The 12,455-nt window shown below is 36.0% G+C and overlaps 1 protein-coding gene across 1 annotated transcript; it reads left to right on the top strand.

The window, feature by feature from the left end:
- The first annotated feature begins 6,498 nt into the window (after nt 1-6,498).
- On the top strand, nt 6,499-12,189 carry LOC103929084 (tryptophan aminotransferase-related protein 4). The gene is made up of 5 exons (XM_009338226.3): nt 6,499-6,912; nt 8,949-9,246; nt 9,431-9,723; nt 9,824-10,104; nt 11,676-12,189. The coding sequence occupies exons 1-5, from the start codon at nt 6,620-6,622 to the stop codon at nt 11,921-11,923; spliced, it is 1,413 nt and encodes a 470-aa protein (XP_009336501.2). The 5' UTR covers nt 6,499-6,619; the 3' UTR covers nt 11,924-12,189.
- The last annotated feature ends 266 nt before the right edge of the window (nt 12,190-12,455 follow it).

The following is a 12,455-nucleotide window of genomic DNA, read 5'->3' as shown; positions in this document are numbered from 1 at the left end:
AATAGAAAGATATTTGAAATATAGTGAAATCCCATAATGACTTATGATTTTCGTATTTATTAGAAAATAAGAAATTTAATATTACATTATATAAATCACTCACCTCAATCGATAGTTACAACCTCAGTAAGACAAGCCCACTAACATTCTCCACACAAAGAGCCCACTAACCCTAGTATTTCTTTCATTTCTCTCTCTAAATACACACACACACATATATAAAACTATTGCATTATTGCATGCTTACTGCATGCAACGTTATAAAAGGATAGAAAAGGTTGAGGAAATATGTGAACAAAATGGAGAAGTGGCAGAAAGTATTTAGAAGACCACACACGGAGCCACCTCATTGGATAACAAGGCATGAAAGATTGACACTTGTTAGAGTAGTTTGCGGGCTGCCAAGTGGATGAAGAGGTGTCAACTAAAAAGAATGAATGGTAACACACGGAGCCACCTCAAACTCCAATGCAAGAACAATGCAAATAAGATTGGAATATATGATTGGACGTTATTATTTGTAACTTTGCCAAAGACATTCTGTTACCATGATAGGATATGTGTGCTTAAATCAGCTACTCCAAATTTGACCACGGGGGTATGATAAAAGCTGAGGTCGGTGTCTCACTTGCATGATGACCATGCAAAAGCAAATAAATAAAATACACAATATGTATTTATAGGTTTTGAAAATACCGGACTTCACAAGATATGTTTAAATGGACTACAATTAATTGTGTCAGACTTAGTGTGACGTCCCATCCAGAGTTTAATATTATTTTATCTTTAACATTGGTAAATTATGAAAATGTCCCTGACGGGTGGAAATCCTTCATGGACATTCGAGTCCTTATCACTCCTTGTACCTTTGCATATATTTCTAGGTGGTGCATGTTCTTACGAACACATGAGCATGAACGGCATAAATCGAACGATTTATGCACGTTTCCCAATAAGAGGCAAAATTGTAATTTTGCATTCTCGAAAATTTATTAGTTGTTTATCGAGACAATAATGAGTTTTTGATATTGCGGGCTACAAACCGTAATATGATGGTTATTTGTTGGGTTCGTTAAGCAAGTTGGCAAGTAGACCCATCTACGTTAGTATTTTATTAATTAGGCATCGTGCCTAATAAGTTATTATTTGGGATAGACTCAAAGACACGTACCCACATATTCTTGGAGTACTCGACGATACAAATACGTAGGTGCAAACGAAAACAAATTCGAAGTTATAACGAAGTTTTTACAAATCACATAACACTAACGGTAATTTAGTAATTTCACATCCCGGAAGATATTTTTCTAATTTTCTTTTATCTTTTATGGCTTTGGACTGTGTGCCAAGTGGAGCCTACACACCACTCCATCTCTCCCTATTGTCTCTCCCATATCTCTCAATCTCTCGGCCCCCTCTCCCTTGCTACCACATCACTCATCTCTCCCTCATTTCACTCTTTCATCCCTCTCACCCCTCATCTCCGCATCTATCCTCCTCCGTAAAATCACCACCGAGCCACAGATCTCCATCGCCACTTTGGCGAGTCTTATAACCACCATCAGCCTCACAGTGTGTCACCACCATGAACACGGACTCAGGGCAGAGACCGCACACCCTGTAGGCAATGGCTTATGCCACTATTCATTATCGTCCCCAAACGCAATTCGGCGAATTCTTGACTTTCTGACTAGGGTAAGCCTTGGGACATTCTAAATCTTTCATTTTTGTTTTTGTGGTTCGATCTTGATCTTCTGTATGTATTTTGAACAATGATATAACACTGAATCGATGAAGGGGATATCCCCCCAATTTTCAGCAAAGGGAACCGTGACCATCAGGCCATTTTTCCAGTCGTTTTCGGCCTCTGTTCGACCTCGAACTGGTATATCTCTTTCCTTCTCATTCCTAACTTCAAATCCTTATATAGAACATTGAAAATGACTGAGAAATAAGCTAGAAATGAGCTTTGAAAATGGGACCAAAAACCTGCAAATTTGTAGGCCTCACGAGGAAGGTAGCTACCAATGTAGCCACCTTGTGGCTGCACGTGAGATAGCTCGTGGAGCAACCCAAGGTCCCTCCTTAGGTTACCCGACATGTTGAATCCGAATTTGCCCTCCGTTTTTCGAAATTCGATCGTTTTACAATAGTTCCTTTATTCACTGTACTTTGTACGAATACGCAAATTTACGTTAGTACAATATATATTAACATAAATGGTTTCATTTCTAGGTAAAACGCATCCCAATGATCTTCAATGCCGCAAGGCGGGTTCAACCTAATGACATGATTTGTGAGTGGGTTTTTGCTTTCAAATATTATATATTTATTTAGTTTCCCTTTATATAATAAAGAATTTTCTGCGTTACGCCAAGGTTAGATTAACATTTATAAGAATTAGTGCATTGACGGAGTTTATGAAATTATTCTATGTCTTACGGGATGCACATGTATGCGTATTATTATATGACGCCTTAATTATATTTACGGCAATGAATAATATTATGTTGACTAGAATTATTGATTTACCGTTGCATGATCATATTTATATTAATTGCTCATCGTGAATGCTACACTGGTGTTAGTACTTGTCCGGCCCAAGGCCAACCTGTGTATGTTCACATCGCAATGATACTTTCACTTTAGATCCATTGTAGATGCCAGTCCAGTCCTAGATTGCTATAGGCAATTAGGACGCGTATAACGCCAGTTTTCACGTGATTGTAGTATTAAAGTGTAGATCATCATTACACCCAGTCTTGTTTATGCCAGAATATCTCTGCATGAGCTCGTATGTCAGCATTGATATTATACGTTTGTCATGCAAGATATTGTGATCACACCATATGTTATATGTTTTATAGGTGAAATGTTGTGATTTACCGTATTTTTGAAATATTACTGTTTATGTAATTGTTTTCATACTATATCTAGTATATAAATTTGGAAACTATAGTTGTTTTACGGTGAGGGGTTATACATTTTGGAAAAGATTTTTACGGGTTAATTACATTAACACCCCCTGAGGTTTATCGAGTTTTCACAAAACCTCCTCACATTTTAATTCACTTTCAAATAACCCCTTCAGTCAAAGTTCTACTAATAAATTGACAACTTTACCCTTATAACTAATTAATTAAATAGAAATATATTAGTAAAAAAACATTAAAAATGATTAAACATTGAAAATGTCACATCCCGGCCCGGGGCAGACCACTTTCTGGGCTCGCTCCACCACCGTAGCACGATATTGTCCGCTTTGGGCCTCGACCACGCCCTCACGATTTTGTTTCTGGGAACTCACACGAGAACTTCCCGATGGGTCACCCATCCTGAGAATGCTCTCGCGCGCTACTCGCTTAACTTCGGAGTTCCCATGGAACCCGAAACCAGTGAGCTCCCAAAAGGCCTCGTGCTAGGTAGGGATGGGAATATACATTTAAGGATCAGTCCCCTGGGCGATGTGGGATGTCACAATCCACCCCCCTTAGGGGCCCGACGTCCTCGTCGGCACACTCGCGATCAGGGTTAGGCTCTGATACCAAATGTCACATCCCGGCCCGGGGCAGATCATTTCCCGGGCCCGCTTCCACTACCGTAGCACGATATTATCCGCTTTGGGCTTACCATTCCCTCACGGTTTTGTTTTTGGGAACTCACGAGCAACTTCCTAGAGGGTCACCCATCCTGGGAGTGCTCTAGCCCCCTTCTCGCTTAACTTTGGAGTTCCTACGGAACCCGAAGCCAGTGAGCTCCCAAAAGGCCTCGTACTAGGTAGGGATGGAAAAATTTTAATTAAACATTAAAAGAATAAATTAAAAACTTAAAAATAGAAAAGGAAAAAAAAAGTATACCTAAACCCCTTCCCTAATTCCACTCCCCTCTGTTTTCCTTTCTCGTTGTCCCACCATTGCCACCTTCATCCTTTTCTTCTCCCCTGCCCTACCCTCACTACTTACTACCCCATCACTGCTTTAACAATTTTGCAGGCCAAAGCCATCCATGTCTTCTTCAATCTTTCTCTCATTCTCTTCCTTTCCCATCCCGCATCTTCTTCCTCTCAACAAAAACTCCATTGGGAAAGAGGTGAGTTCCCCGGCGTCTCGGATACATCGACTCCAGTGACTTACAGAAAAACCTTCGCTCCTTCCGCTTCATCTCCGCTCGTTCCTCTTCAAAAAATGTGAAGAATAAGGTGGATCAGAAGAACAATGCCAAGGCCTAGGTCAACACTGTCACCAAGGCCCTGTCCGATGCCATTGAGAAGAAGCAATGTCTTTATGCTCTTGAGGTTTTTGCCCTTAATCTAAAGAAAAATTAAGAAAATTTCCATCTTTGTCTGAACAATCTAATTGATGAGGCATTTTCTATTCTTAACCTGATGAAAACTCTCCCACAATGCCAGCCTAATGTTTTTACTAACAGTAACTTGATAAAGGTTTGCATTTATTTATTTCATTTTAAATTTTTAATTTATTTTTTAATGTTTAATTTATTTATTTTTAATATTTTTTTCTAATATATTTCTTTATTATTTAATTAATTAGTTACAAGGGTAAAGTTGTCCATTTATTAGCAAAACTTTGACTGAAGGGGTTATGTGAAAGTGAATTAACACGTGAGGGGGTGTTAGTGTAATGTTTCAAATGTAAGGGGGTTTTGTGAAAACTCGATAAACCTTAGAGGGTGTTAGTGTAATTAACCCAGATTTTTACAAACAGTACTTTCAGGCCCACTCACCTTTTTCGCCCCTCCAGGTTTTAGTGGCAAGGCTCTTGTGTCAACAAGGATTTCTAGCAAAAGTTGGTATAGGACATTACTTCCGATGGTATCTTATCCTAATTTTACTGTACTTTACTTATACTCTGACATCATGTGTGAAATCAGTTCAATTTTCGCTCACATGCCCACTCTTCCATTTAGTCATTTTTAGGTTTAAATTTACTCAAATTTTCCACATCACCACACTTTATGACTTCATCACCTTCTTAGTATCAGTCAGCATAGCTCGATTAGAAATTCAAGTGGACATTTCGAATCGAAGTGTGTCGCCTAGTAAGGATTTCGACAGGCAAAAGCATTGCTCTAGCTAAGGAGCACAATAGGACCAAACTCACAAATCTACACTACAATCCATGTAGGGCCCAAACTCAGAAACTCAACACTACAATCCATGTAGGCCCGGCCCAAACTCAGAAACTCACACCATAGCCATATTACATGAAATAAAATATAAAAGAAGGAAATTTCATAATTGAAACCAAATTCTTTCCTTCAATTGCACTGTAACCAAGCTACAACGTCACCATGTAGAATGAACTAACGCTCATGTGGTGGATGCGAACGACGTCCGTTGCGGACACATAATTAGCATCTGTCGGTTACACACCGGAAGGATTGGCGTGGGATTGGCGTGGGAATAATTGGGTTGGCGTGGGAATTATCAATATTCTCAACCTATACTTGGTGCTATATGAGTTGATTCATTGGATTCCCAAAACATATATATAAATTAGAATGGTCTTCTTCTATTTTAACATCTAATCCATGTGATTTATTTCTACTATTTTTTTTTTTTTTTCAGTTGTATGACACCGTCTTGGTAAAACTTGAGAGAATGATGAAGATGAACAAGGGATACTAATTTGATGTCATGGTCTATTCCGAAGTGTAGATTTTTTTTCCTTTGGAACTGATAAATTTTTTTGGGAAATGATATTTTTGTGGTTTATATGTTACTAGCAGGTGTACCCGCTCGTTACTGCGGGGTTTGAAATATAGTTGAAAGTGTAGAAAATTTGAAAATATAAGTGCCAAAAAAATATGTTTATATACATATATTACATCCATGTGTTCAGGTGTTCCTTAAAATCATATGTAAGAAAAGAAAGTTAACAAAATTGAACAAATAAGATTTCTTCCACTAAAGACACCTAAATGTGTAAATCCGTTAATGGTGAATCCTTCATTTTGTAGAACAACATTTAACTGAAAATCAAAATAGAAGGAAAACTAAAAACAGAATTTGATCACTTGGGATTTGAATCACCCTAAATTGCATATGAATAAATTGAATGACATATGATACCTATCTATAGATGAAGGCAACTTTGTGATAATTTAACCGTGCCAGATCTAACTTTGTGAGAATTTTACTGTGGCAAAAGTAAGAGAGATAACATTTGCTAGAGATAGAAGCGAAACGGATACAATATATCATACAAAAGATATATACATAAAGTTGTTTTTCATTTTTATCTGGTGTGTTGTCATGAGGTTATAAGCATGTCTCTATTTATAAGGCATTTGGTCCAACAATATCTTTCACACAAGAAGAAAATAGTGTACCTCACTATGACATTTTCATCCAATGCATGCTTTCACCAAAATCCACATTGGTTAGTTTTCTTACACAAAACAGACCAAAGTTAACTTTAACTAGCTTTTGTACAAAAACACACGTGTGGCATTTATACCACATTTCATAATTCCATCATATCACCATATTCTCTCTCTCCAAATGCTTTGAACTTGTCATTCTCATATTTTCTTTTGCGTATATAAGGCTATATAAAAATATATGCAAGAGAACCTGAGAAGCAGAAACTAAATTCATATGGCGCCCAAGGAAAAAAGCATCTATGTTGCGAGCTTTTCTATAGCTGTTAACCTATTGTTCTGTCTGTGTGCCTTCAAACTGTATGTGGAAGGAGAGTGGAAATTGAGCTGGAGCAGAAGAGCAGCAGAAGAAGCTGAGCACGTAGCAGCCATCCCTTGCTCAGGGCATGGACGAGCCTACTTAGATGGCCTAATTCTTGATGGGAAGGAACCTGTTTGTGAGTGCAATTCCTGCTATGGAGGCCCTGACTGCTCTTTGTTTGTAACTGGATGTGCAGCAAACGCCGACGGGTACCCTCTCACTCTCACTCTCTCTAGTTTGGCATATTGATTTAGTAGGGGTTTTAGATCAGTGATTTTCCAACAATTAAAATTCCTGATTATACTAAAACTTAAATAAATGAATAAATCTTTTTCATAGTATGTTTGACCAAGAATCTAACAGTTAAAATTATGGATTATATTAGAAAATCCTGCAACATGAATCATGATCTAAATACGGTCCTTCCATTATTTGTTGAGAACTTATGTATATCTGCTAGCTGGTTGCTCTCAGTGTTTCATCTGAATTACTAGACCATCCCAAAGTGTTAATCCCAACTGTAAAATAAAAGCCAAGGAAGAAATTTGAAACAGCGGGGGCTATAGTTTCTTTAAATCAACGGACTCTGTTTTCCAGATCTTAGTGAATACCGACCATGAATTTGAGACCGAAAAAGAAAACAAAAACTAATAAAAACAAATAAGTACTTGGCTATAGTCGAAATTAAGGAACATTAATGAAAAACTCCCGGTACTGTTTACTTTAACGAAAAATCATATTTTTACACTAAAATGTTCATCCTGGTACTATTTAATTTATCTTTTATTTTATCTTTATCGTTAAAACTCATAATTTTCAAATCATTTTCATTAATTTTCTTAGAAATTACTCCTTTTTAAGTTTGAATAGCCAATTATTATTAAAATTAATGAATAAATTACTATTAAAATTAATGAATAAAATACCTGGACCCCTTGAAGTTTGGAATATTTTTCAGAAACAAAGCTCCAACCAGGATTAAGATTTAAAATATTAGAACTAAGGTTAAAATATATTTTTTTACAACGTAGACAGGAAGCTGAAAGATTGTCCAACATTTATATCTATGGGTCTTCTAAAATGAAATGTTGTCTTCTATCAATTGGAAGTTTTTATTTTGGCTCGGATCCCTCTTTCGCAAATGATTCTCTGATATTATTTAGCATTGGGGCCCATATAACCGGAACAAATACTGAATTAATAATGTTTCATCATGCCAAATCAATTTTGGGCTTCACGAGTCACTGTTTTTGCAGCCGAATGAGACCCAACAGGATTCTATCATGAACATCTTCGTGGCAATTTCGAATATCTGTGAATTGTGTCTCCTTATGTACATCGTGCGATCACTTTTCGTCAAGTACTGATTGTGTTTAATTTTAAATAAAAAAAATTTAAAATAATTTATGACCTCACGATGTATAATGAACAGACATTATTCATGAATTCTTGAAATCCTCACAAAGAGGATCCAGATTCTAATGAGATGGCATTTAATGAAAAATGGTTGGTTGAAATTAGGCAAGACAATTTCTTACACGATCTATTAATCGGATATGAACCGGATATGAACGTTAGGAAAATAACGAGTTTCGAGTTAATCTGTTAATGAGTCAGATTGTTCTTGAATAACCCATTAAGAACTCATAACGAATCGGGTCGTTATCAGGTCACTTAACATGTGACCCGATATGATATCGTTTGCCAGATTTATACATTAGGCATGACAGTTTCTTATGTGATTCGTTAACCCAACGCGAAAGACACAACCCGTTAATGAATCAGATTATTATTGGGTTACTTGTTAAAAATCTGTTAAGATAATGTGTTTGAATCAACAAAATCCATTAAGTTAACAGATATAATATAAAAATGACACAAACATGACTAGGTTGTTGTTAGGCCTAGTTGAAATTGAGGGATCCCTAGAAGGAATATATATATATATATATATATATATATATATGTATGTATGTATGTATGTACACTTGGGAATCCTTTTAAAAACGAAAGGATTATGTACAACAATACAAGTATCAAACAGTTATTGTAAGGGTACAGAAAGTATACTCACAACCAAATGAACCAAGTATTATATTTTTTTAGAAAATATGCTACAATTTAATGACTAAACCAATATCAATTAATTTGTCACTTCAATTAAAGAACTGTTTTATTGGGAGTGAAACATTACGAACTGGGTAGAGGAAATGCTGACTTATGAACCTTTGTATTTTTGTTGCAGCGGAGACCCATTTTTCTTGGAGCCCTTTTGGATGCAACATGCAGCTAAAAGTGCAATTGCAGTAGCAGGATGGCATCGAATGAGTTACAGCTACCCTGATAAATCTTCCATGTCAGCAGAGCTTGAGAATCACATCCGCACAGTTCATGCCATTGTTGGGAATGCTGTGACTGAAGGAAGATACATTGTTTTCGGTGCTGGCTCAACCCATCTTCTCAACGCTGCACTTTACGCGTTGTCTTCTGATAACTTTAACTCCTCACCTGCAAGTGTTTTGGTTTCAGTCCCTTATTACAAGGTTAAATCTTACTTCCGAAATCTCGACATACAAAATTTAAAATGATTGTACCATCTATGATTTTAAACAATTGTACAAACGTATGATTGTCATTTTAGATGGTACAAATTAAAACAAATAATAATTCACGCATATGCTCTGCCAATATATGTATATCATCATTTTGACGTCTGAGTTTTAACAGCTTTACCAAACACAAGCGGAGTTTTTTCGATCACTTGACTTTAAGTTTGAAGGAGATGCGGCCTTGTTCCAGAACATCTCAGATGATACCGCAAACGTTATTGAGTATGTTACCTCACCAAACAATCCTGATGGGCAGCTGAAGAAGGCAATGTTTCAAGGCCCAAATGCCAAAGCAATCTATGATCGCGTATATTACTGGCCACATTTTACAGCGATTCCAGCTCCAGCAGATGATGATCTTATGATATTTTCAATTTCTAAGTTCACTGGCCATGCTGGTACTAGATTCGGGTAATAATATGTTTAATACACAAAGTTCCCTGTTTAAATTTCGATTAAGCCTCAAGTTGAAAGGAGAACATTGATACATTAGTGTTGTGCCTTGTGGCAGGTGGGCAGTGGTGAAGGATGAGTCTGTGTACCAAAGAATGGAAACCTACATACAGTTAAGCAGCTTCGGTGTTTCCCGGGACACTCAGCTAAGAGCTCTGAAGCTTATGAATGTCGTCCTTGAAACTCGGGCCAAGGAAATTTTTGAATTTGGGTTCGACAATTTGAAGAAACGGTGGGAAAAGTTGAGCAGTACTCTTCGTTTGTCAAACCGATTTTCTCTGCAGAAAATTGCACCCCAATACTGCACGTATTTCCAAAAAATTAGAGTACCTTCACCAGGTAACATTCTCTCTACACCATCATGTATATCACAAAAAATTTGCTTCCCCTAGCTGAGTATTACGTCCACATTATCTTTCGTTGGATATTTGATATTGGATCATATAAATCAACCTGGGATCATTCAACAACATTAAGCTATGAGAAATGCTAAGGAGACTCTCAAAAGTTGGGCTCTTCATATATTTTCTGACACCTTATGTTTTTGGTACAATATTTTATAATGTTGGCACGAGAATTATCATTAAACTGTGATGTGTAAGAGAATTCATAGAGTTTCACTTAAGCTATGTTTTTGGAAATACGTGCAGTATTGAGGTGTAAGGAGACTCTCAAAAGTTGGACTCTTCATAGATTTTCTGACACCTTATGTTTTTGGTACAATATTTTATAATGTTGCCAAGAGAATTATCATTAAACTGTGAGGTGTAAAAGAATTCATAGAGTTTCACTTTGAGAGTGTCTCTTTAACATTTCTCTTAAGCTATATTTTTGCAGGAGTGCACACACACATACATTTATCGATATTTTTTTCATTAAAATATTTTTTATAGCCGCAAATGAGAAGTTAATAAAAAAATCTCCTTACATGCATGATGCTGTCAATTTAAGGAAACACAACTAAGCACATATAAATCTTTCAAAAAAATACCTACTAGCTCATGATTTTGTGATACTTCTTTTTCTAATCTATTTTCAAATACATACTTTTGGATAACATGGGGTTTCTGTACAAAATTTGACATAGGCTAGCCTTTGACATACATAGAAAATCGTAAGTACCATTTATAACATTGGGGCCTTTTGAAGTAGGCCCAGTAAGCACCTCATATTTTAGAGAAAACCCAAAAACATATTTTGGTTATTAATTTCTATAGAAATTATTATGTTAGGGTTGAAAGTTTTTCGATGATGAATTTTCCCTTTTAGATAAATATGAAAAGCAATTTTAAAAATCTTGATTAAATAATACATTTTAAATTTGCAAGCTTGCAATTGCGGCCATAAAAACTTTGAATGCATAAAAACAACTCGTCAGTCATAAAAGTTTTTTTTTTTATTTGCCAAACATAAAAGTTATTGTTAGGTAGAATAAAATGTCTCTTAAACAAACAAAAATAAAACCCAACACTAGTAATTGAACCTTATCAATAGGTAAGCAAATCATAGCAACATCGCTTCTGCAATGTATCAAAACCTTTATTCACATTACTTATAAATTTGCTATCAAACTCATCCACATTACTTATATATACGATTCAAATAAAATAGCTTCTAAGCTAAAAATCAATTTGTTTCACATAAATTACCATTAAATTAGAAAAATGACGGTTGACAAGAAACATTATAGACAGTAAAGTAGGCATGAAACAACAAATGAGAACCCTAGCCATTAATTGACCTTATTATCCCACTATGGTAAGTTATTTATCATGAAAAGATAGACAAAGAATATGTAGGTTTTTCCTAAAATATTGTAATGAAATTTGGGTTGATATCAACTTTTATGTATAACATTACGTCTAGCATAAAACAAGCCCAACTTACTCTAATATTTATATGCATGGCAGCTTATGCGTGGGTGAAGTGCGAGAGGGAAGAGGATAAAGATTGCTATGGAGTTCTGCAACAAGAAGCGAATGTTTATGGTCGCAGAGGTAGCTTGTTTGGCACTGAAGATCGATATGTTCGCCTCGCCCTCATAAGAAGCGAAGATGATTTTGATATATTGCTTCAGCGACTTAACCATTTAGTCTTGGCTGAAAGGAATAGCAAAATAATTATTTCTTCTCAAGTAGGGGGTCAATACGTGAGTTAATCTGCTACAGAGAAATATTGCAGAAATATAGTAGAGCACTACTCGTGCTCCCTTATGTACGTTTGCAGAAATATAGGATAGCACTACTCGTGCTTCCGTATGCACGTCTACATGTATCGGTCACCATTTTAGGTCTTGGTCTATCTACTTGTATTTCTTGTTTGAATGTTGGACGTTGACTCAAGTTTCAATCCTTCATTTCTCCCTGATTACAAATATAATGTACTGTGGTATTGCTTTCTAAATATGTGATTCCTTAGTTCATATATCGAATAGATTATGCTACTTTTTTTCATTGTCCTTAATACATAGTTTCAATGCATAATGCATTTGATTATATCAATTAGCATCATTTAAAGTCTTTTTTATGATTTGCTCTCTTTGTGTAAAAAGAGTTGGTTAAAAGAATCTATTCTTTTATTCAACATCTTGAGTTTCATTCCCCCGCTTCCAATATTATTGTACCACAAAAAGGATTTTTTGAAATGTTTATGAGAAATTATACACCTAATTCAAAACCTAAAACTGGTTT

Source organism: the organism of the source record quoted next, unplaced genomic scaffold, assembly GCF_019419815.1.
Source record: "Pyrus x bretschneideri cultivar Hongxiangsu unplaced genomic scaffold, Pyrus_bretschneideri_v1 Contig16, whole genome shotgun sequence".
In the NCBI taxonomy this organism is placed as follows: domain Eukaryota; kingdom Viridiplantae; phylum Streptophyta; class Magnoliopsida; order Rosales; family Rosaceae; genus Pyrus; species Pyrus x bretschneideri.
This window is presented reverse-complemented; position numbering and strand designations above follow the sequence as displayed.

Excerpts from the sequence above, each read along its gene's own strand:
- LOC103929084 (XM_009338226.3), top strand. The coding sequence starts at position 6,620 with ATGGCGCCCAAGGAAAAAAGCATCTATGTTGCGAGCTTTTCTATAGCT. Across the intron at positions 9,724-9,823 it reads CATGCTGGTACTAGATTCGG|GTGGGCAGTGGTGAAGGATG; the intron begins GTAATAATATGT and ends GCCTTGTGGCAG. Across the intron at positions 10,105-11,675 it reads AATTAGAGTACCTTCACCAG|CTTATGCGTGGGTGAAGTGC; the intron begins GTAACATTCTCT and ends TATGCATGGCAG.